Here is a 26647-nt window from a genome sequence, read left to right on the forward strand (position 1 = left end):
AACGTTGTTAAACGAAGCAAAAAGTAATGAATTTCTAATGATGTTGCCACATACATGGAAAGTGGTATATGCAGAAAAATCTGCAACTAGAGACTCAGAGGTGTAACTATTGCTTTTAAATACTATGTAGGAAAGCGTTGCTCGAGTCGACGAATTGCGATAGACTCAGGCGTCCAAGTCTATCAGAGCGTGTCTGAAGGAGTTGCATTGATTTTTCATCGATTCCAGTTTGCTGTTGGTATTAAATATTGCTCGACAGACTTTGATATAATATCTTTCTAATTTTAAGGAATAGTGATTTCAGCTTTTTTTCTTGTTTTCCTTATGTACATTACTATGATTTATAGAAAGAGAAGTTCCCGTTTTACGTAAAAATTACGCATTTCTATCGAACTTTCGTTAAAATTATTTTTCATTTTCCAGCAAAACGAACAAAATATATCGTGACAAATGTTTAATCATAGAAAAGAAATTAATAAAAAGAAAAAATGCGAATTGCACTTAAAGACAATTCCTTTTGAAACAATTAAATAATTGCGACTAATTTGTCAAAATTTGTATCGTCTCGGTTTCTGACCACATTTCGCAAAGTATCCCTATCTTGTTTCTTTTTTCCTTAGGTTATTGTAATAATTCTTTGGTACGGTGAACAGCGAATGCAAAATAGAAATTAGAATGTCAATGTGAACGGTGACTGAATGCATTATTGCAACGATTTATTAAGATTCCCGTATAATTGGCATTATTACATAGCGCTATGCAAATAGCTAAATTAAATAATAATTAAGCGTTTAAATAATAGCAAAATGTAATATCTCTACTATCTAAAAAAAAACTCGTTGACATTTTTATCGTAAGCTATTCGGTTCTGGAATCTACCGATTTCGGTATACTTAAGTCAGTCTGAAAACAAAAAAAAGAAAGATATGCTCTGTCATTATTTGACATTTACATTCATGATAGATTGGAGGGTTTGAATTAGAAACTTCGATTACTTGGCAATTATTTGCACGATTTTCTTTCTTTAACCGGACCAATGAACCTTCAACGAACTCTGGTCACGCGATTGACCAAGTCCTCAAAGAAATATCGGAAACAAACGATTTGTCGCGCGTTTTATGCATCGTACACCGTGTGAAATAAAATTTCCTTAACCCTTTCGCCCCAGATTATACAACTTTCTGCCAGAATTTTCTGATCTTTGCATTCGTACAATTTTATTATCGATTCGTTTTATTACGAACACCCATTACGAATTCGTATTGCTTTATTTATCTCTCTGTCGCCGAAACAAAGTCGTATAATCTTAACATTCGTCGTTTACACGCTAACATTCCTTTCACTCCGCTAAATTCTAGCAATTCGTTGGATCGAATCGTTAATACCTCGTACGATTGATTTCACGCAAAAAAAAAAAAATTGCATATAGCCGTGCAGCAGGGTTGAGCAACGCGCGTTCTTGCTTTATGACATCGACTACTAACAGATTAATTAGTTTCACAAAAGATTGCTGATGGCACCAAAGCGAGACAGTTGGTCCCAAGGTCCCGTCGGCTGTCATTCGCGATAGCCTCAAATATTACTTAACGTTACACGTTATAAACGGGATTATTCCGAGCACGCAGTTTGTTCCGTTAATGCAAGGAAAAAATCGAGTAACGCGATATCTTTCGTTTCGTTTAATTCGAGCTACGCCGTTCGTAGTAACCATGTAATGCAATATTTGAGGCTGGAAAATGTGGAAATGCCGTGTTAGAACTCGATGGCGTTGTCTGCTGCGAGTGTTGTGACAGTCTGTTATTATTGGGAAAGTTGCTATGCTCTGTGTGTGTAGGTAAAAGTTGTGCTTCAGGAATGTGTATTATTATCGCAATATTAGCATAGAAAATTCTACGTACGTTGGCATCGCTGTGTGCAAGCTGAAGTTGTACTTCAGGAATGTACCGAGTGTTCCACGCAATTGGGTCAAACCGTAGAGCTTGAAAATGATAGAAGGTAGAAAATAATTTCGTTAGATAGAATGGAATAGTTTTGAATGGTGAATTCGTACAAATGAATCGATTTTCGTTGGTTTACCTAAATTACCATGTAGAAAATAGAGCTCCTATCGCGACAGCCTCGATTTATAAGAACCGTTCCGTTCCTCGACAGAATCAGACTGAGAATGGAGTTCTACAGAAATACATCGACCTATCGCTTAGGCTTAGAGAAAAAAAAAGAGAATAAAAGTGGAAAGTGGAAGGCGTGATTCGTGGCATTCGTAAAACTGCGTTTGTGTCGTGTGTCATTTTTTTCACGCTTCAGAGGTCCCGTTGGAACGCGTTAGACTTAATTCTTCATAAAGCGCGCGTGTACGTTTTCCCTTTCCAATATTTCCACGTGAAAGAATTTCAATCGTGCTGAACGCGACGTAAAAAATCTTAAGGCACGTACCTCTGTACTGTTCGTACACAACACCGGGAACACACTCGTAATCGTCGTTCAATGCACACGAGTATCGAAAGCCGGCTGTCTTAAGGGGGCGGGTTCACAGCTCAGCGAGCAAGAATGTTTTTGTCAGACCTGGAGGAGGCGCACACCTCCGCGTTCATCTTGTATTTATTATATCTCAACATCTTCGACTTTGTTGCCTCTGTTGTCCAATGGTTCGAACCTCGATCGCCTAACTACGCGTTTAAAGCGAACGTGAAACAGTTTCGCGTTCTTTATTTTCTTTTTATTCGTTAATGGATATGGGAAATTTGTATATAGAACGTGAGTATCGATGTACGTATCGAGGCTCCATAAGCGAGCATAATTAAAGGTCAATCTAACGTTATGTAATTTCTACTAGAAAACATGGACGCTGATGAGAGAAGATTGCGTGTAATTTATAAAGATTGCAGTGATATATTCTTTAATGACGAATGAAATTAATATAACGATTTTGAAAAATATTACGAAGCTATGATTAATTTGTTTGTTCTTTCACTGATTGCTTCATTGAAATTCTATAAACCGTTTGGAATATTTTTCCAACGTTTCTACATATATAGAATCAACATGCGTATGCTATAAATATAAATAATGCACGTATCGTGTATTACTAAAATGTTCGTTAAAATTGTGCAAATCATTTCGAATACTACAAGACCAAACACATTTATCTTTTTAAATGGAATTGTATGTACCAATCGATACAGTTACTTGAATACCAATTAACCTTATATATACTAACTTTGATTCTTCAAAATATTAGCTACTTCTGATGTTTCAGCTATCTTCACTGGTACATAATTTTTAATTAATTCTGTTGCCTCGATCAAACTTAATCTATTTTCACGTATACGTATAGCTGTAACATCAAACCTCTAAACGCTTTTCTTCTATTCGCTGGAACGCTTAACAATTTATCTTTTTATCTTGAGAATACCATTCATTACTGGCATTCGTTTCAGCGGTCGGCGTCACACCGCTTCGTAAACACGCGGCATACATTTCCATACGTGTTAAAATTGAAATTCAGTGAAAACTCGTTAAAAATTCATACATTCGACCGGCACCTTTAAGATGGCCATCGGTTTCTTCTAGATGGTACACGTCGTTTCACCTGGTTTCATCTTCTCTCTATCGTTTCTCTCTTCCTTTCTTTACCTGGCATGAAATAGAGCCATACGAGATAAGGATCCGCTCGAAAGGAAAAAGGATAAAAAAGTCACGCACGATACACAGAGCGCGGAGCCGCGAGAAAAATACATTTGCTTCTAAATATAGCAGGTCGTTGGACGGATTTAGAAACGCTTGGCTTGTCCGTGTTTTTTCCGAACTAGGAGGAAGAAAAAGACGAAAGGGAATCCAGTCGTCGGGATTCTTGTAACAGCTCGCTGGCTCTTCTCAGCTTTTTACCGTTTTTACCAACCATCGGGTGCAACAGACTTCGAAGTATCCCCATAAAGTTACAAATAATTCCCATATTTTTTTACCAAGCCAACCTACCACGCCTTCTCTCGCCTATTATTATCGTGGCCCAGCATGAAACGCAGACCAAACGGAGAATGTATAGAACGAAACACGAAAATATGCCAACCTGGAGGATTTTCCCTCGTGGAATCGATTCTTCCTCGGCTACTGTTCGTCCATGTCGCGAACGTGACTCTCCGAATGAGAAGTTTACTTTGTAATTTATTTTCGAAATGTTTTATGGACAACGTTTAGCGATCATAAAGATGCTTTATGCTTTATCAGGCTAAATAGGAAGGGAAACGATACGTAGAAGATTAATGCGTCGAGTGATTTGATATACGAGATATGATAATAAGGTTTCGGTGTTATACGAAGCTGTTTATCTTACAAATTAATCGAACGTGAGGCCATTTTCAACGCGATCGCCTTGAGATTGCGTACCAGTACCCATTTCGGTTTTTCAATTCGTTGTTCGTAGAATCTTTAATGCTCGTTTCTTTCCGCGGAGAAGATTAAGAAAAATAGAGTAAGAAGACATTTCGGTATTAAAAACACGAATTAAATATAAATAATTCGCCGACTTGTACAGAAGGTCATATCTCCTATCAAACATAGAAATACGAAACTAACGTTCAAGATATTCGCGTAATCGACGTTAACGAGTTCGCATTTGTGTCAATATTTTCACAGTCGTCCATATAAATATACCTCGAAACTCATTCTCGCGCATTCCACGGAAGCAATCACTCATTGCTCCATTCGCTTTATCCGATGTTCATTCGCAAGCCGATTACGTTAGTTTTCTGCCGATGCTTGAGCTTCGTTCAGGTCAGTCAACATGAACAAGTGTTTCGACGAATAGAAATTAATCGTATGCTTGAAATTACTTGAATTTAAATAAATTACCGAAGATCAGCGTTGAAACTTGGAAAAAGATATTTCAAATACGATAGATGTTGCATTATCCGAACCATCGGGTAGACAAAATTGTTCGAACAATGGAATATTTTCAGATAATGAAACAATCGATTTCCTGATATGGAATTTCATTCATTCGATTTATCTTTCTTGCTGCTACGTTACACAATTTTTTTAACGCAAGTAACTGTTGAGAGTTACGTTCTTCTTATACTTCGAACCATCGAAACTCTTTTTCGAGTGCCACGAATGCTTCGACGCGAGAAGACGCCTCTTCGTTATTACTTTCGTTCGCTGTTTCCATTCGTATAAAATCTTCGTTGATATCATCTTTATCGCGATGAAACCACTTCGTTACATCGGTATATTTAAGATTTTCCTACCGTTGCCAGCACTTGACCAATCCACGTGCTTCAGATAATTTTCAATATCGCGTTTTTGTTTTTTAGTGTCTGTGATTATGACATTTCCAATATCGTTTATCATTGCTAAATCTGTCGTACTTCCACCACATCCTTCGAGTTTCTTAATTAATTAATTATTTTACTTCGACCGTTAGAACGCCATTAGTTTCACAATAAATTCTTATAATCAGAATTCACTTGATCGAATAAAAGAAAGAATACATCCAATAAAATACGATACACAATTTAAAACGCCAAAGACATCCTTTACTGGGAATATGTATTATGCTCGGATGATAGAGCGTTCAGATAATAAAACGTTCGGATAATGGGTGTTAGTAAATAAAATAAAGAATCGATAATACGTTTCAAATTACTCGAATCGTTTAAATTGCGGCAATTTGGCCAAACCGTAACGAGGTCACGAGAACAGTTTAACGCCGCTAATTAATTTTCAATAATTATCATCGGCACGTTATCAGCACTGAAACGCGAATACTGCGAATTGATCAAATATTTTCTTGCAACGTAAGGTAATTATGCATCGATATCATTCGTAGCTACTGTATATACAATTAATAATTTCCAGTCTGCAGGCTCAAATATTCCCTTTCTCGTGGCATTGATCGTTAGAGTCGTTGCAATTGGAACAATTCTCTCTCCAGATGGACGACCGTGTTCCTCGAAACAATGGAAACGCGGTAATTCATTTTCTAGAAGGCAATCTCGGGGTAAATATCGCGCAGGCTTACAAGCCGAACGCTAATGGGCGTAGTGGAATATCTGGCCGAGTGAAAGGATCGCGATTCTGTAACGTTCAGGCATAGTCGAGAAATTTAGAAGTTATACCCGATGCCATGGTAAATCGTCGAATTAGAAGAATAAAAAATAGTCGAGATCAACGAAATGCGGATAAATGGAAGAAAAAAATACATATAGGAGATGATTGTAAATTATTTGATTATTGTAAAAAGGGATTGCAAGTTGAAACAGGTTGGGAAACGATATCCTAGAACTCTACGTATCGTCCACTAATGGTCGTATCAAGCGTTCTTTGCTCCTGATTCAGCAATTACTTGGACTCGTGTAACAGAGCACTTGTGTGAATTACAGGTATCGCTAGTTTCGCGCGGTGCCCGGTGCAGGGTTTAACGTTACTCAGGATCGGTGTATGCATTACGAAGACGTTCTCAGGGACAGGAAACAATATGAGCAGTTTGCAGATAGCGTTTTACGCTTCGTTTTATCGACGACGTATTTTCTGACCGGCGAACTGCGTTTATTTTTGGTCAACAGCGATACCTCGTGTTGCATTCGTTAAATTACGCCAGGAACGCGAATCCTCTGGTATTATGAAAGTATACAGGGTGTTGAAAAGAATGTGAAACATTGGAGGCTTGTAATAATTTACATGTAGGAGCGAAACATTACAAAGATAGAGATAATGGATATTGAGTATAATAAGAAGCGTGTATTTTCTCTGCAGGATCTTATTCTTCGAATTAAGATTATGGACTTTATGAATTATATATAAAACTGACAATTTAATTGATCGTAATTACATGTATATAGAAAAAGTAATTTTCAAGCGATTTAATCAACGGTCTCGAAGCTTGGACTTTTGCCTAAAAACGAAACAGCTTATAACGTAAAGTAACACGAATACGTGTTGTACAAGCAAAACTTAGGTATATAAATAATACTAACAAAAATACGATAATTTAAAATACAACAATCATTGTTTATAAATTCACTGTTCCACGAATCATTTACCAGAGGGTTGCAAACCTTCCCAGACGCGCAGAAGGTGAATTTAAGAATACATTTTCCGAATTTTTCTTTTCTGCAACTATAGCCAATACATAATTGGGCAAGAATTTCCAATCGAAACAAAATTGTATATATCTCGGAACATTGCTCGACCAGTGAATCACGACTCGTTCGTCTATACATCGGTTTAAAATTGATACCTATATATTCTGATTAAAAATGTTACTATATTTTTTATCGCAATGCCGTATTAACAGCCTATATTCGAATAATTAGCTTCTAGTTTCCATCAGAATGTGTAAAGCCACGATCGGCCGTAATCTATCTCTTCGATAAACGAATAGAATCAAAATTACTACACAGAGTCGATTCATAATCTTCTTCTCTAAGCTAACAGCCGAAATAATTCCCAACCAATTTCCACGGATTTCCCAGCCAATACGTTAAATCGCGTATTAATATATCCAAGAAAATGTATTTTCCCAGAGTATTTATACGTCGAGAAAATGGCACGTGACACGGTACGGTCGACAGATGATTATAATCGTGTTCGTATTAACAGGAAATCGCGTTAACTCCTGCCAGGCCATCGTCCGTGAATCGTGAGTGGTGTGGCGTATATTAGCACGGTGAGAAAAGACAGAGAAAAAAAATAAAAGTACGAAAGGGAAGGCGCAACACGGTGGTGAAAGAAGCAGCGAAGTAAAGAGAAATTTAGTCGCCCAGACTCGTTAGTCATCCTCAGGGGCAGGTGTCTATGATTAAGGAGTATCGGGGGCGTGCGTGTGTGCGCGGTGGCGGGTTGGCGAATCGCCAAACTCTTAATTCTTACGACGACCCAGACGAACTTTCGGTCGTGCCGATTATTACCGCCTCTCTTTCCAACCTCCTTGGCCAGCGGCCAAACATGTTGCAAACATGCTCCGGAATTCCCCTCGCGAACACCTTCGTCGATACGTGCGCAACGTACGCTACACGGATCACCGTCGCTGTTCACGGAAAAAGTTCTGGTGCTTTGGGAAAAATACCTTTTTCGGTTGTTATACGACCGTGTTGTTTTTCGCATAACGATCAATGAATTGTCGATCGCTGGCATTGATACGGAAATCGTGTATCTGCGTTATTGGACAACGAAACGGTACGAAAGAAGCGACGAGTATCTTTTCTTTTTCGATCTTTGGAATATTTTTGCGAATATTATTTCGCGTATTTCTGTACACTAAAATTTCCCATAAATGCACGGATATCGTCGAAAACAAAGAATTAGTTGAAGCAAAGTATCGAAGCACAAATACGATGCAATTACAGCAAGTAAATGTTACGTCTCGGTTTAAAGAATAGGCGAGAAATGGCTGTTATTTGGAAAACTACCGACACCGGACAAGCTAAACATCGAATAGCATTTATTTATCGCCTGATCCATTCTCCAACTTCTACATCTATTTCAAGCTTCATGCAAATAATCAAAGCAGTGAGAAAAGAAGCAAACCACCGAAGCACGAAACAGTCCAATTAAGCTCCTTCCATAAACAGAACCTCCAGAATCATTAACATCCTCCGAAAGAGAGAAGAAACAAAAATATAGAAAAAGCATACAACATCCCGGCTGAAGCTTCCACATAAACATACATAGTCGACCAGGAAGTACAATCGTACTTCGTTCGAAGCTCATCTGACATTCACCCACGACTCCATTTCCAGGTAGCCTATTATTGATTCTTGCGATGCGCCGATACATTGTGCAGAAAATATATATCGAGGGTAGTAAAGGCTCCCACGAAGGGCATGGACGTTTTTCGACCTGCGGATCCCACATTGAGTCAATATAAAGAAAATAAGCAGGGGGTAGCACAAGGTAGGACAAGGGACAGGTCAGTCACTGTGTACCCGACCGAGCAACGTACATCGTGTTCGCTCGTGCCATTCGTCGTAGAAGGACTGTCGATGCTCGTATATTTGTGAGAAATTTTGAAACGTACAGAATATACGTAGTGGGCAAAGATATACAGAGTATGAACAGCGTAGTTACGATATCTAGCGGATGAAAAAAAATCTCCGCGTAGCAAAGTAGTAGTAATTTACATAAATATCCGCAGTCTAATTATAGTTATTTTTGCACACTTATTTCCACGTATAATTAAACTTCCTTATAAAGTTATCCTTAAGCGTTTTATAAGCGGATTTGTTCAAGTATTACCTGTCTGTTAATTCGCATTTATCATCGTGAATCAGAATCGTCAATCGACGAACAATTAAAGCCAACATTGATTTATGGATATCGTCGTGGTCGCCAAAATAGAGAAAATAAATCAGATTACTACGAGACTAGTAAAAGTAGGTGGTCTAAGACGTTTCGCGCGGTACTGTATGAGTATACATGATCCTGAGGCATCGCGATACTAGCGGCGACCGGTGAAAAATAAAAAGAATAACAAGAAGAAGGAGAAGAAGCAGGAGAAGAAGAAGAAGAAGAAGAAGAAGAAGCTGCCGCCTCTGAGAGAGGAGGCCTCGAGGTCGTGGCTGCGTAGTTCCTTTACGCTGGCTCCCACGAGCTCAGCCACCAACAGTCGCTTTCCAGATCAGATTCATTGACCCCGCTGAATCTCTCTCTTCCTCTCTCTTTCCTCGCGGTGTCTTCCCTCTGTCCCGTATGTAAGTACGTGGACTTGGCCGCTGGTGCTTTTTCTTCGCGACATCGACACACCAACAGGAGGAGAAGGAGGGGGCCACTGGAAAAGGGAAAAAACCGTGCTATCGTGGACACGATTAATGCGATCTCGCGACCAGCCTTCACCATTCCGCCATTTCTTACCACCAGTTTAAGGATAATGGCACAGAGAGAACATGTCGATTTCATGGTTACAAAGTGGTGATAAGAGTACGAAGACGAATGTGAAGGTTATGAGAGCCGGCTCTCGAGTTCAGGGTTGCAGAGGTTCGATATGGATGATGGAAAGATGGTACGAGAGAAGTTCGTTTATCCGAAATACGTTTGTCGAAACGAAATTTTACTTATAGTTGAGAAGCTTTCGTTAAAGGGCCTTAATACGAAGGTGGTACTTTCTAGTGAAACAGTCGGATCATTATGAAATTTTTATTTATTTCATAAACTTCTTTACTGTCAATGTAATCGTTAATCGTAACGCAGCTAATATTAAAGGACTATCACGAAAGTTGTAAAACTTGCGACGTAATCGACTCGATTCGTGATTTTGAAAAATTTAACATTCGTATGGGTAATAAGAAAGAACGTAGGAAACTTAAACTTCGTAATATTATTTACTTGTCTTTGCGAATAAGAATCGTAGTAGCATTTTTCTTAGATAGAATAAAATAAAAACTTATTCACTGTACATCAGAACAGTTGATTAAATATTTTTGTTTTTTCGCGCAACGTCGAAAATTAGTTACTCGATTATTTCTTTCGTTGAACTCTGAACCTGATTTCAGGTATCGCGTATCGATGCTATTGGAAAAAATGTGCGAAGAAAAAAAGAAAAACGAATGTATTAATAGTCATATCTCGAGGCAAGTTTTTGTGCGCGCGAGCGAGACTGAAATTAATCGAGAAAGGGGGAGCAAAGAAGTAGTACAGGTTCACCATAAAGCTCGTTTATCTCGAGGGGCGCTACAAGGGTTCCGATGTGGCGCCCTAGCAGAGAAAATAAACGATCGAACAAACAGGAAGTCAAGTGCACGGAAAAAAGTTGCGTGCCCTAGGCAGATTGCCAATGCCTGTGTACAGGAAATCTACGAAGGTCTTCGAGACGATTGCTCACCGAAATTGTTTTCAGGGGAAGGAAACTTTGCTTCTAAAATTACGAACACGTATGAAAAATACGATATCTAACTACTAGCATTTTACGCAGAAAACTATTACAACATTTTTTTTAGAAAAAGATACCTTTTCTTTTCCTATCAATCTTTCTTCCAATTTCTTTTGTCGATTATTATTTTTCTATCTTCGAAGCAATTACTATGAATAGGAATTACATACTGTGATCGAAGACAACGTGAATTTTTATGGTTTAAACGTCGTTTCTCGAAATGGCACAGAAAGCATCTATAAGGCGCTGTATTAACCTAATGAAACTCCTTTTTAAGTAACGCGTCTTTAATGGAATTCGATCAGGCACGATTCTAGATCATCCGCGCGATGTAATCGATTCAGTCCTATCATTGACACATTTTCCGCACATGTGACAATTGCGCGATGAAACATGAAATCTGTTACTACTATTATATAGCGTGTTTACGTTCACACTCGAACGATCATACGTCGTACGTTTGATTTATTTACGATACGTTAAAGATTGTCTCGACCGATATCTGCCACGGGAATCGTTATAAAAAATTAATCCGATTCAAAAGTATCGAGCCCGAGAACCATCGATCGAGAAATTGTTTTATCTACGACTTCCTTTAAACGCTATTTACGCGTGTACCAATCTACACGAGTAGCCAATCCTTCACGCCAAAGATTGGCCATAGAAACTACCTCGATCGTATTAAATACAACTCGCAAGCACTTAATGGCCCACCTACCATTCGATCGATTGATCCACTACAAAAAGCTATCAAGCCGTAAACCTACTCGAAGACCGATAAGCATCCCACAGAGAGCTGAAGCTCGCGTTGAACGCAGCCGACGACGAGTAGAGAGCAAAAAAGAACACTCACATGGTACGTACACACGTACGTACGCGCGCACATACACTGAACGGCGCCTTTGAAGTCCGTAAAAATGCAAAGAAGGCGGAGAGGGGAGTAGAAAGAAAAAGATTCTGCCTCGAATATCTTCTGGAACTAGAACACGATCGCCGGCTGTCGATCGAGCAGAACCTAGTCGGCCAGAGAAACCAAGAGTAGCTGGTTCACTAATCAGCCGAGAAACGCCGCGATTACAATCCGGTGGAATGTGCTTAGAACCGTCGTTTCGAAAGGCTTCTACTCTCACGTTCTAGCGGCTGCGTGTACATATTCCGGTCGATCGCGTGTGTGCACGCCGAACACGCGTCCTCCGCGCATCGGTTACAGGAATTCGTCTAATTGTAAGATCAGAGATCGTGTTTAATCCCTTAACGCTCGAATTTTCTTTTTTTCCTTCGACCTGGTCAGCCGCCCTTTTGGAAGCAAGCGATCGAATCCTTTTTGTTTATTTAGTTTTTCGTCCCGTATCGGCGAGTTTGCGGATTTTTATGCAAATTCATATTTTCGTGGATAGAATTAAAGAAGCTTTCATGACGAGATTTAAAAAATGAAACGTAGAGTCCGATAGAAGAGAAGTCTTCGTTCGTCGGAAATACGGATATGTGTAAATAGCTTTCGTAGTATGTTATGTAAGTACTGCGGTAAATAAACTGATATGAGATCAGGTGAAAAAGAAAAGACAAATAGTTGGTGGAAAAGTAACAGGTGACTAACGCTATATGCGAACGCGAGTATGTACGATTCTCGGCCTCCTTGGACCAGAGAATGTTCGATATATGTACTCCGTGAAATTGTTTCGAAACCATTCGCCTTATCTTAAGGAATTCTATGTAAATCGCAAAGATTAATATTACGCGTAATTGAATTAACGCTTCGCACGATTTGCTTTGATCTTGAAGAAAGATCGGTATTTAGAACGGCTGAACGGTTCTGTAATTTTATTACGCTGTCCGAGAATTAATCAATTTTACTCGTTCTTGGAAATTATTTTATAGAAGCTAGCAAAAAGACAATATCGTTAACGAATATCGTGTATAGCTTGTTTTCGCATTCGATTAAATACGAAGAAATCGAACGAACGAATAGAAAAACAGTCAAAAGTGGATGAGTTTAATGGAAGTGAAAGCTTTATTACTGGCTAATCCTGAAAACACTAATGGGTTTTGCTTGTATTGCTGTAAAACGTTATCGGTGGGAATGATACTGCAGTCGAATATGTTACTTAAAACGTTATCTATCCATGAAACTAAAGAGACAACGAAATTTAACGAATTTTGTGAGAAATTTATAAAATTCACATCTTTAAACTTTGCGAAGCAAATTTTCGTTTTTGTAAAAAAAAAAAGAACCATCAAATGTCGAGAGTGCGTTCTATCGCCCTTTATTTTTACAATACTATAATTTTCAAAAGAATTGATCGACTCGATAATAAATAAAACTTGTATATAATGTATAATATTAATATATAATTTAAAAAAAAAACCTTTTTACGAAAACATCGATTTTTGATTTCAACGTGTTCGAACGTAACTTACGAGAAATCAACACGAGCGTTATCTCGTACATCGGAGATCATTATCGATTCACATCCTTCGCTTAAAATTACCATAATACTAAGAAGAACCGTAAGAAAGATCATTATACAGGTAAATGAATTCGCGCGATCAATGACAATTAGGTTTCGCAACTTGTACACCGGAGCTACAGGATTCACTGAAATCACGTGTCCTTACGAACACTTCGTGGTAAAAAGTTATTTAAGGAGAGGTCAGACTGTCATGAATCATTGTAGATTCGAGAGGCATGACATGTTGGCCTCGTGAGGAACGAAAGTTCACGAAGACACCGCACCGTCTGCATTGCTCATCTCGAGGCCGTTTAATCCCTTGCGGCCTGTCTCGACCGATATTAATTCTTATTCGGTGTCATTTGCTTTAAAACAATATGCCATGCAGCGACTGAACCAACTTTGCATTTGGAATACAGTTTATCATCGTTGTTTCAATCGGCAAACGTTCGCTCAACGAATACCAACTAGAACTTAGTTCGAATAAACAGAGTTCGTATTTGTATTAAATTTTGATCGTATACTGAATTTGTGTAACGTCGATGCGTCGATCTTGTAGATAAGGAAAGAAATGAATATATCACAATACTAGGCGATACTCATACGTCGTAAATGATAGAAAATTCCGAAACAATTAGACCAGAGAAATTAGCTTGAAAAGCGAACCACGCCTTTTTGATTTATTTGAACCGGTTCGGCTACTGTTTGTATGGCTTTTGTATGGAAACGAAACAGTATTAGAGGTGATATTGCGAAGCATAAATCGCTACATTTAATATCCGCGATTAATATCGAACTACGAACATATGTATAAGTTTTAATTGGCGCGATTAAAATTCTTGATCGATCAGAGGGAAAAGACACTACAACGTAAAAATAATTCTAATTTATGATCGCGATGCGAAGAAAAGTGCACAAGACCATATCTAATATCGGTAAACGCACTTCTCATGCATATTTTACCGTTTCTACCCTCGTGTTTGCTCAAACAACAAAATGAACGCTCTGGCTACGCTTCGAAAATTGGAAATTTCGTCGAACACGCTGAATTCTCCGGGGATCGCCATTCGATTGTTATTCGACGATGATTAACGCATCTAGATTCCGGAGCACGTAAATGTTAGTTCCATCGATTCTACCGCCCGACGTAAAATAAATATACTCTACTTCTCGTAAGTATATACGAATTACTAAGAGACTTTAAACAGATAAATTTCGATATTTGTTCGTATCTATCTCGAGCTCTACCAGCTTCGATGAAAATATTTAACCGCAACGATATATTTTACCATTTCTTAATCGATGTTTGAGTAACGAAAGGAATCGTAATACTTTGTCGTCAAAACGATGCTATTATTTTGCAATTAAATCGCGCGTACTACCTGCGATTGTTCAAGTCGAACTTAAAAATTCAATACTCCGTTTGACGTGTTAGATGCGTAAATTAATTCGTTGCTTTTAGATGTATCTAGTTCGAATAGTCGATAGATGTGTCATATTTTGAAAAGAACTGGAGGATTTGGAAGATCGTCTTCTCATTTCGACGTATATCGATAGAAATTGGAAAATTCTCTTTAAAATACGACAACGTGATATCACAGAATCAGTGATATCGTATAATTGAAACGTAGGAGAATCTTCTAAGGACCAAGAGTCCATAAAACATCTTGCGATTTTTAGAGCTTTTTAATGTATTTATAACGAGTTGAATTTTTGTTTGCAGTTTCGTGTACACGAGGTATAGCTTGTGTAATTTAACGGTCTACCAAATGGATTGGAAAACTTATGCACCGTCATCAACTCGAATAATTACCTGCCGTTGATTAAGTTCCGGTAATTTCGTCGATCGGTGTGTTCCACGCGCGTGTTCTTCGTTAATGATTTAACGAGCCACAGAGAAAGTTTATAAAGCGGAATCCTGATTCGGTAGGAAATTAGGAAAACATATTTGATACATGGAACGTAATATTCCACGACTAATTGCTTTACAAATGTATGCTAATTAAACCATATTAGCCGTAAAAAATATCCACGCACAGTAATTGTAAATGTAAACACAGGAATAAATCTCAAGATTCGTCATTTTTCACTTTTACTTTTACATCTTACGTCATTTGTAATAAATAACGAAGTTGTTCGTTAAAAATATTTAGCGGCTCGTTGCGATACGTTGTAACGTGGAAAAAGAATTATACAACTTTTCCATCTTCTGTCTTTTCTTCGATCCTCGAATAATTAATCACGCGTGCTAGATTTGCAAGCTTGACAGGTAACAAATATTCGCTCTTGCAATATTCGGTCTTGCAAAGGGATAATCATAACGTGCGACGCATTCCTTAAGCTAATTACGATTCTTCGAAAACTACGCTTAAATACGATGACCCGAATGACGGAAAGATCGATTAGTCTGCACTTTCGCTGAAAGAAAATTTCAACACTTGCCCAAAAATTCTCGTAAAAAATCGAGAAGCGTATCAGGCGATATCCGTGCTTATCACCAAGATATTAGTCAATTTCTTTCAGTTATGTAACGATTTTTTAAATTTGGCCAATGACTTGGAACGAATAACCAATGAGTATTAGAAGTCACGAACCACTCAAAACAGGTTTACTAAACGACTAAAGAACGAATGGAAACTTACGATTTCGACAAGCGCTCCATAAATAAAAATTATCCGTACGAAGTTTTTGTCCGTTGAAAAACGATTCGGTGAATTTTGCCAATAATTCGGAGTGAATAGCAAACACGGTTATCTGCAGGCACGCTAGACGGAGCGAATAAAACGAGAATTCGTTGGACAACGCAACGTCCCGAACCGGTTGCAAGTGCAAACGAGCGCGCACCGATAACGTTATCGGAACCCGTTGCATTGTCAATCGCGCGGTTCAAAGAATCACCAATTTGGAGTAGCGATATCGTTATCTCGCGCGAAGAGAGTTCTCGATATCCAGACGATTGTACAAAGCAATGAAAACAAGAGAGTTAAGCCATTGACAAACACGGCTGGATAATAATGGACCTCGCCAGATCTCCGTCAAGAAAGAAACTGCTACCGGTTATCGAACACATTTACATTCATCGCGTAGAAAGTGCACGCGATCACCGACTTTCCTCGTTCGGGAACGCGGACAGGCGTCGGATAGAAATTTCTGCCGGGCGATTACGCAACGGAAGCTGCGGTCTCTTCCGGGGATTTGGTGCAGCGTAGCGTGAACTGCGATCGCGAGTCGCCGAGGGATAACGTTTGGAATTTGCCAACGTTTGGGGAGAACAGGTTTTTCGATTGCGTCGGAAATTGCGAGTGACGGGTTCCGATGGAAATTAATAATATGGAAATTATCGTTGAGAATGTGAATCTTCGTGGTCGTTCGTTTGCTCGTTGGTCCTTAGGTGGCTGTAGACAATAGCAATTTTGAAAATTGGAAACGCGGTATCATAACTTGGCTGTCTTATCGCGATAATAGGAAACAGGGAAAGTCGTTTGTTGAATTTTCGTAATCCAGAGGAAAAATGTCACCGTGTAGATGAACCAAGTTTAACAACCCTTCAGAAACCCTGAATTAAAATTCTTCGTTCGTAACACGCGACACAACATTCGTTACAATGAAATAAATAAAATGGTACAGCGATCGTCGCATCTCTCACAATTTCAACTTCCATTTAGACTTTCGCCGCACGCGTTGTAGCCGCATACCAATAAATTATAGGTAAAAATCAAGCCTCGTTCGAACGATCGTTTACGTCCAAGCAACGACCATTCGACGCGAACCAAAAAGAGATGTTCATTCGTTTAGTGAATATTAAATCAACCATCGTGAAATCCGAGTATGCGTACTTTGCAATAAAAGATAACAAAGAAAGCGGTCAACAGGTTCATAGCGTCGAATCGAAAGACACGTATCGATGAGTCTGAAACCACACTCGGATTACTCGAGTTATCGAAATTCCAGCAACTTAATCCTTGGCGATCGAGAATTTTGCAACAGCGTACATCGCAACAACGAACGTTTATGGTATTGGAAATATTCAGAAGTTAATTAAGAGCGAAAGCCTATGTAACTATCAATGACTCGTATAAACACAATCTTGAATTCAAGCAATTTGACCAGAGGTTTTATTCAAACGGAAAAAAGATAATTTCGATGCTTGGTCTTTTTTTTCTCGGTGGGATCTGATCGTGCTGCTCATTCCTATGAGGCTGGTTTCTCCTTTATTTATAGTATCTTCCATTTCCACGAGTCATCGTGTTCGCTAAGGTTCCGCTGGCTGACGATCGCGCAAAGTTGTCTCCTTCCGACCGGATACTCCCTTCTGATCGTAAAGCTTGCAAGTGTAACACGCGACGAGGGAACGCGTTCATCCTACGAGTTTCTTTTTTCCCCGCACCGTTTGTCGAAATAATGGAGAAACGGTGGTCCTTGTGCTTATAAACAGGGCCTCTCAAATCTTCGAATACCTTTGTGTCTGTGTAATTGACTGAAAAGAAGAACGATAGGAAAAGCAAAGTAAGAAAAGCAAGCGCGATGGGAACTTTACGAATAGATGGCGGATTGTTTATGTAAATTCGTATTAAATCTTGACCGCTTAAATCTCCTACAAATACGCAAACACTTTTAAAGTAATTCGAAAATCTGTAAATAATTCGAAAAAGAAAAATAATGCCGAATGAAATACGAAACGTCCATAAAACAAATCTATAAATAATTTGTTATTTTAGGTTGCGGTTCCTCGCTTACTATTACGGATCAGATGAGTCATTTCAACAAATACTATAGGAAAAATAGCGTAGACAATTTCGGTGGATTGTTCTAACAAAAGCTAGTTAATATATTTTCAGATGGAAACTTTTAAACGAAATGTAATCGACACAGCAAGCTGTAAAAGTTTACGTCGATTTACCACAAAATTGTTTGTTAAACAGATACACTTACAATGCCTTAGAGAATCAAATCCTTCCAATTTAACATTCCAAATATTAGAACATTTTTGATAGCTCTTTTCGGAATAAATCGTTTACAACTGCGTGAGTAATTCTATCTAAATATAATAATCTTTTCGATAATTCTTTTCGAAATAAGTCGTTTAGAATTCAACGAACGAGCGAAAGGAAAATTCATCCAAGAAAATTCATCTCGCCAAGGAACCAGGTAGAAACGGAAAATGCTATTGTATGGGAACAATGGGCTGGACCCCGAAAGGTCGGCGAAATCTTGGCATTTTTAAAAAAAGCTGTTTTCATTCTCTCGACGATAACGTTGCACGAGTAAACGTTTTGCCGAGCATGCGTAGGTCACGCGACTTTTTTGCAAAATATACAAACCGCGTGCGTAAACTATACAATCGCAATCGTCTGGAACAATATGATCGTTTGCGAGCCGATTTGTTTGAGTACGCGGAAATCGAACGCGAGTTCGCATAATTTACGACGTTATTTTCGGTTTCGGGTGACTCATTCGAAGTTACAAAAACCTGATCCGACGGGAACGTGGCTTGGAATTCGACCGAGAGATACTCGGTGGAACTTAAATCTCTTCGCTTTCGTCCATCGTTAATCGGTGTTATAATTATTAACGTAAAACCAAATGAAGAAGATTCTACTTGTTTATCGAAAATAGAGAATTCGTGCGTCACCAGATCAGGACTAAATAGGGGAAATTTCCATCATTATAGCGCACTTAGTCCCTTAATAGCCCTTAATAGAGTTCGTTCACACGCGTCTTTAGATAACCGTGTGCAAGAATGTGAAACATACTTGAGAGTATCTTCGAACAAGAATTCCTATGCGCTCTCAGCTTCGTTTTATCATCGACGCTACTGTTTTATGCCGCTACCCCGAGTCACCGTGATAACGATTGTTACCGATGTCTCACGTTGGAAGCATTCGTATTCGACTTGCCGGTTCTCGCTTCCCTAGTCTATTTATTTGTCTTTCGACTTGAACTTCGACCCCTTGAAACGAGTTGGCACAGGGGAAGAACGGAATTACGTAGTTGTCGAACTTGGTGCTCGATCCGAGTCGTGTTCCTTTGAAAAAATACCATAGAATATCCTGAAATAACGCAAGTCAGGCTAAAATATCTCGCAATATTCTATAATATCGTGAAATATTCTACGATATCGCGGAATATTTCAAATAAACTGCTCATATACGTACGAAACTTGCAATTTCGATAGTTGTGCGATAACTATCTCTCTTTAATCAAAAGCAGGATTAATGCGATTCGCGAACAGAAATTAAGATCGAGAACTTGGATGGATCTCTTTGTTTAGTAAGACGAGGGGAAAGATATTTGGGAAAAGTGGGACGAATTGAAAACATGACTACTTACGTTTCGCTTTCTATCGGATTCTATTTATCAATGATCGTTAGTTCCCGATCGATGATATGTCTCTGTGAACACGGTGAAGCTGGATACTCGAGACTCGTAAACGAGAAAGCGAAATGGTCCTTGACCATTTTAGGTAAATTAGTATTAAGACAGATATATAATTGCATGGAATTATAACAATTCGTAAACGGACTCGCAAAGTATTTTACGATACAAATCGAATTTAACGATCCAGATAATTCGGAGGAAGGAAATTAAATGGAATAGACGTTAAGTGTTTTCACCGCGTAAACAACGAACCGTAACCTCGAAGATCTCGCAACGAAGTCACCGTATTCGTGGATTACAAGGGAAAATGTAGGTTCCTTGCGTAATCTGACCTTTGATTCGACTTTGTTATAACGCCTTGTTTCAATGCAACTTTCATTATGCAGAAAGGTCATAAGACAAGAGAACGTACACGTGTATATACGAATCGTAGGAGATCGTAACGTAACAATGCAAAGTGTTAATTATAGATTTTTCATCGTGCGATATTCTTATCATTCGTACTTATTGTCGGAGAATTCATCCACTGGAAAATTATTCCCCATTTCTCAGACACATAATACTTCATACATTTTTCTTGGAAATCGTCGTACAATCGGTTGACACGTTACAGAACGAATGGTGTACTCGATATGATATCATCGTGTCTATAAAGATCAAGGATATCTTGTACGCGTTATCGATATGAGAGCCAAAAGAATATTAAAGACCAATACGAATATTTGCATAAAAAGGTTTTTACCGGTACCACGAAGTAATTGTTTCGTAGCAACGTTTCTTCCTTGACGTTTGTCATTGTATTCTGCATGGTAACGAAGCAAAGTATTTTCTTAAGTTCGAGCGTAACAAAATACCAAAACTAAACGCCAGTGGTCAAAACGTTTTATTATAAATAAGATAATCGAAACAATTCTGATCTCCGCAATACTACGATACTTTTCCAACGTATCGAGCAACCAGCAAAATGTCATCTCGATCGTATCCATATATCGATAGAATCGAGTGGAATAAGGAAAATGAAAGTACAACTATGACATTTCGTTGCAATCGTAAAATTCGAAACAACTGTATCATTCCTCCGTTTTGATATCTTCCTCCTCGTTCTCGTCGCTAGAACGCGTCGAACAACCGCACGTATCGACGTTGCTTTTATCATACCTCGAGATCGATATTTAACTCGATAGAATAAGAAGAAGGAAAGCACGCAACAGGAATATCCATTGTAGCATTTCGTTCGAATCGCGAGACGTTGTTGCTCCGCTCTGATATCTTTTTTCCCATGAACGCGTTGCTCGTATCGAGGACGTAACCGCGTACAGTACAGCAAACGCAGTTTCTATCGTACCTTAAGATCGATAGTTTCACTCGATAGAACAACGAAAACGAAAGTAATAGAACACAAAAACAAGTCGGAGGAGAAGGGGGAAGAAATTGATCGATCATCCGTGGCGTGGAATTTTATTTCGATCACGCAATCCAACGGCGCCATCCCACGTTCCTCCTCTTGTTCGCTGTTCAAGGTATCGAGGATGCCTGACACGTTCGTGAATCCGAATCTCGTGTTTGTACGGCCTATTCACGGCGTAGACATAATCGTGGCGTGGCTGCATAACGGTAAAAACAGATCGGCGTGCATTCACTTTTCCCCGTTGCAAGCGGAGTGCAGTTTCTATCGCATATACCAGACGAAGACTGCTACAGGCATGCAATACCTTTTAAAACTGACGAGTCATCGATCCACCCAGTCACCGTGTACAAATAACTCTAATGGAATTACCCTTTCCTTTCGGTGTTTCGTTTCGAGATCGGAGCCGATCCGCATCTGCCGCGATCCGCTCTCCCTATTCGACATCGAATCGCAGAGTTCAATGAAATTAACGATCGCCACCGAATATCAACTTGATCACCGGAGTCTACGTTGTGCGAAGTACATTCTGATTAACCCTTTCGCTACAAGTATAGACACGTATACGCGTATTATAGGATACACATGTGTATACGCAGCAGTAAAATATCGATATACGTATGTACTTGTATTACTGTTCATAAATCACAGGGCACTTGTTAATCTTAAACATAAATTTTCAGGGAACAGGTTTCTAATAAAATCTTCGAAACAGCATAATTCAGGTTTCCTTATGGCACACGCCGTAACTTTCTTTCTATAAATTTCATTCGTTCGAACGAGATTTTAATTAGCGTCCGATTGAACGAACTTCTACCTGTTAAATCCACTTATCTACTAAACGTGGAAAGTTATAGATAGTAGAAAGAATCGCTGGACTCTTTATTAGATTTACTCGTATCGCGAAGTTCGTACGAGCGCTTGAAAGAAATTTGAAAGAAAATCTGTATGGTTTTTTAGATATTTCAAGATTTATTACCGTAGAATAAAATCTGGTGTCAATTAAAGACCGTTCGCTAGAATTCCAAGCAGAACCTCGTACCTTGTAATTCGTTAAATAAGTCTCCGAAACGTATAGATGCTATTTAAACGAGCGATGTCTATTAAGGTTGAAAAGTAGGCTAACGCAGAGGCTGAAGATGATTCAATGTTCGAGTGAAAGCTCTGACAACTGAAGTTGAATGCAAACCTTGTGACACGATATACCTACGTAATTTCTTCCTCCGTTCTAATTGCTCACAGAATTTTAAACGTAACTCGATATATTATGTTTCCGAAAATTTATTTCTTCTTTTATACAAACGTACGTATAATATCGTCTTAAGTTACAATTTTCCGTTTTCTCTGTTACGTAATTTTCAATTTCTTATTTGCAGACGATTCCGGTGTGTCAAGGTTCGAGGGGAAGGTGACGAGCAGGTTTCAGACGAGAATCTTCAAGATACCTCGAACGAATCCGGCAAGAAACCTCGTCGGCAGAAACGAACATGCTCGTGATAAACCAGCGTCAAAGGCATCCTTGTTGGAGGATGCTGCTCGCCATCGTCATTTTATCCGGCCTCATTAGGTATTGCGAACCAATGTCCACGAAGAGGCTAACAGACTCATCTCCATCGTCGTTACCTACGTTATCGAGAAGCTCCGGCGAATCGAGGTCACAGAATCTTGGCTCGCCGAGTGATCTAGCCTGGCAAGCTTGGCTCCTTCTGGGCTCGCAAACAGGGGGACACTCTAGCTTGGATTCCGCCAGTTTTCTTAAACGAATCACGCCTAAGAGCGTATTCATCGCTCCTGAACTACCAGCTTGTCCTGATGGATATCGAGCGGACACGATGGGCAGATGCGTGAAAAGAGTGATCATCAATCCTCAAGCTCACATCGGTTTCCTTTTGCAACAATTGAACAGCAGATATAGTAACCAAGCTGGTGGTTCCGAAGCGTCGGCTAATAATAAAAAAAAGTCCAGTGGCCCACTGCAGTTGAACATCCCGTTGTTTTCCGACACGGACACCAAATCGGTTCCGGTAGACCACGAGGAAACCAGAGGAGACCACTCGATAAACATACCGATCGTGGTTCCTTCGAGAGAGAATGTGCAAGTAGAGGAGATAGAAGAGGAAGTGGAGGAAGTGAAGGAAGTAGAAGAAACGAAGAACGTAGAAAAAGTAAAGGATTTAATAGAAACGAAGAACGTAGAAGAAGCGACGGACGTAGTAGAAGTGAAGAGCGTAAAAGAAGCGAAGGACGTAATAGAAGTGAAGAGCGTAAAAGAAGCGAAGGACGTAATAGAAATGAAGAACGTAGAAGACATGGAAGACATAGAAGAACCGAAGGAGGTAATAAAACGAAGGGGCTTTTTTACTCGTAAGAGTGGTATTCATAAATGGATCAAGTTCTTTCGATCAAAATGAGCACAAACAATGTCGTTCAAAGCGTTGGACACTGTGTTCCGTTCTATCATGTTTTGCTAGAATTTTAGTAAAGTACGAGCTAGATGAGACAGTATTTAGACTCATTTTCATTGCAAAAATCTTACTTGTTCGTTCGTAATACGATCATCAACGTATAATAACAAGTACAATAGAACATATTTTACTCGACGCTGGTAGCGAACGTGTTAAAAATTCTGTATCGATTATATTGCACTTGCAGGTTATTCAAAACATTCGAACGAAGCTACAATTATAATTTAAACTTAAATACTTTGAATATCCTCTGTTCTTTGAACATTCTTGCTAGAGTTATCCTTGCTTTATCGAATTAAAAAACCTGATCCAAGCCACTATTATTCCAAGCTTCGAATAACAAACCCTAACAGTCAAAGTAACTTTATCCAATAATTGGTCGAATTAAAATTTTACCGATCTGTATTTATGTTGTATCAGATGCTGAACACCAGCGAAGGAAACGAGGAGGAGCAAGAGGAGGAGGAAGAGGAAGAGGAAGAGAACGAACCCAGTGTCACCCCTGGGAACACCACTATTTCTGACGAGCCTTCAGAAAACGAGGAAGACGATCAGAGTACCACGTCTACGCTCGACACGATAGTTCCCGTAGCGGAGTTCGTAGACGATACGAACGACACGAATTTCTCCGACGTGATCGACTATAAGATCCCGATCGATCTCCCCACGCCGTTGAATATATCCAACGTAAGAGCAACGAACGCTAGCGACGATCAAGAATTGTGGGGCGAAGAGTCGCAACTCTTGAACTCGACCGAAGTGTCACCGATGTTAATTCTTCTTTCATCGACGACAACGATGTCACCGAATTCGATAGCACCTGAGATAGAACTAGAACTGGCCAACAGTACTCGGAGGACTGTTCAATTGTAGTATTGTTCTCCGTTTATTAGATCTGTTTCTTTTCCTTTAACTCAACTTCCTCTCGTGGAGGAACTACGATTGATGATACCTGACCCTACTACCGGGGTCACAAGCATCTTCTTCGTGAGTTCGTGAACCTAAATCCCGGCACGTGCGTACGACATTGAGTATAAACTACACGTAGTAACGCTATATATGTAATGTTATCGTAATTCATAATTCGACTGTACGAAAGCAAATTGCTGGATTTATCTTAGAACGCTATTTTCTTGTCGCCGAGTATTGCACGTAAAATTATTCTTCAGTATTTTATTTTTCACCTGTTTCTTATCGTTTCTTATTTATTCCTTATACGAAAAACGCAAGATCGATTAATTTGCGATTATTTCTCTTATTATCGTCACATCAACGACTTTTAAAGAAGATGGTCTTGTGACAATCGAATTAGACAATGATCCGTGATTCATCAATTGTATATACAAGTTTTCCTTTTTGAGTTCAACTCTTCGAGTTGAGATCGACTCTTTGTGGTCTGAGACATATTTGACGTTTTACCCCGACTAATTTATTATAATAACTTATTTTTAAAATATGTTTTTAATTTTTGACTATAATTTCAGTTTCATCGTCAACAACACATCTGCGCTGATATGTTTCTGTTAAATTAAGTTGTGCGTGCATGGATGTAATATATAGTATTAGTATCAAAATATAAAACAAAGAATGTTTTATAAGGAATGACATAGAAGAGTTAAATAGGATCTATGGATCTTCGCAAAGAATCAATCAAAATCTTACCACGTTTTCATAATACTGAAATTCATATATGGACGCGTGCTTGTAATAATAATATAACATAGTAAGAACGCGCATTTGTATACTCGTATAATTACAAATTACCACATTTTCTATCGAATCATGAAAAGATCAACTTCGAAAATACCTGTGTACTATGTATATGTATATGCACCGGAATCTGAGTTCACCAACTCACGGAGAACATGCTTGTGACCCCGGTATATCGAATCAGACTGATTTTAGCGGTATTTGCTTTATTTATAGAACATTTATAGAACAGAGAAATCATGAATCCCTCTGTCACGAATAAATCTCTCGAAAGAGGTGCGCGTTAATCTGCTCGGCAGCGACCAAGTATTGTCCATACAGCTTCATCATGTGCGTCATCGTGTCTGCTCTTGTACGGAGAAACATAAACTGTTGCGATCGTACTTTCTTTCTTGAAATTTGTTTTTTTCTTCTTTTTATACGTGGATTAAAAAAAAGGCAGAGAGAAAGAGAGAGAGAGAAAGAGGGAGAGAGAGAGAGAGAAAGAGAGAGGGAGAGAGAGAGAAAGAAGAAGAGAATTATAGAACACGTGCTTTGGAATTTTGATATAGAACGTAAAGAAAAGATATTGTGATGTAAAAACAAACGAATCTCGATCTTATTTTGACACAAATCTTTTTAGAATTTGTTTAGTTTAGGTGTATACGCGGTATTATTTCTTTTAGGATATTATAATTGAAAAAAATTAATGAAAATTACTTTATGTACAAATTAGTGACAGTTTCATTATGAAAACGTATCTACTAGTAGTGTGACATTTTCCTATAAGAATATTAATAAATAAGTAAAAAATTCGTTTCGCTTAAGAAACTTAAATATTTGTTATTTTCCTTTAATTTAATTTTTAGATTCCAAATTGCAACTGCGCGTATCAACCAAGATCGAATGTAGTGATATTTAATTTTCATCAAGATATGATTGACCATAACTGAAGGAAATCATCATATTAAATTCTATGAAGAACAATGAACACTTTCATCTGCAAAAATCGCAACACTCTATGTCTCTCCAGTGTAATTGAGTCGAAGCTTACACCTACATTGTATAGCGAAAATACGTATCTATGTAGTATGAATGTTTTCGGTATGCGATTTGATCATTGTTCTATGCAAGCGCAGCGCTCCGAAGATAATGCTCGGAACAGTGTGAATCGGAATCACCTCGTCGTTTAGCTTTACGACCGTTGCGATAATTCTTTTCCACTTTTTACACGTACGATAACTTTTTTGTACGAAAATACGCGGTAGAATGCATGCAATTACGGAAAAAAAATTCTTATTATCAGTATCAGAATCCACCAGATACCATTCGAATTTTCGACGAAATGAAATTATATCTAATTACGTGTGATTATCACGTAGGTACGAAACGAAAGTTA

General features: G+C 38.7%; 1 protein-coding gene across 5 annotated transcripts in view; it reads left to right on the forward strand.

The window, feature by feature from the left end:
* Window positions 1–26553, forward strand: part of LOC138178183 (homeobox-like protein HDP1) — an 88725-nt gene extending 62172 nt beyond the window's left edge. For 4 of the 5 annotated variants that reach the window (XM_069109755.1, XM_069109757.1, XM_069109758.1 and 1 more), the window contains 2 exons: window positions 22471–23430; window positions 23980–26553. In XM_069109755.1, coding sequence (XP_068965856.1) covers window positions 22582–23430; window positions 23980–24432 — 1302 coding nt within the window. In that variant the 5' untranslated portion in view covers window positions 22471–22581 and the 3' untranslated portion in view covers window positions 24433–26553. Of the gene's footprint in view, window positions 1–21933; window positions 22398–22470; window positions 23431–23979 lie in introns of those variants that run through there. The other variant, XM_069109759.1, reaches the window with a different exon arrangement.
* Window positions 26554–26647: the final 94 nt, after the last annotated feature.

This window comes from Bombus flavifrons, chromosome 3 (genome assembly GCF_040668555.2).
Source record: "Bombus flavifrons isolate JBK064 chromosome 3, iyBomFlav1_principal, whole genome shotgun sequence".
In the NCBI taxonomy this organism is placed as follows: Eukaryota; Metazoa; Arthropoda; class Insecta; order Hymenoptera; family Apidae; genus Bombus; species Bombus flavifrons.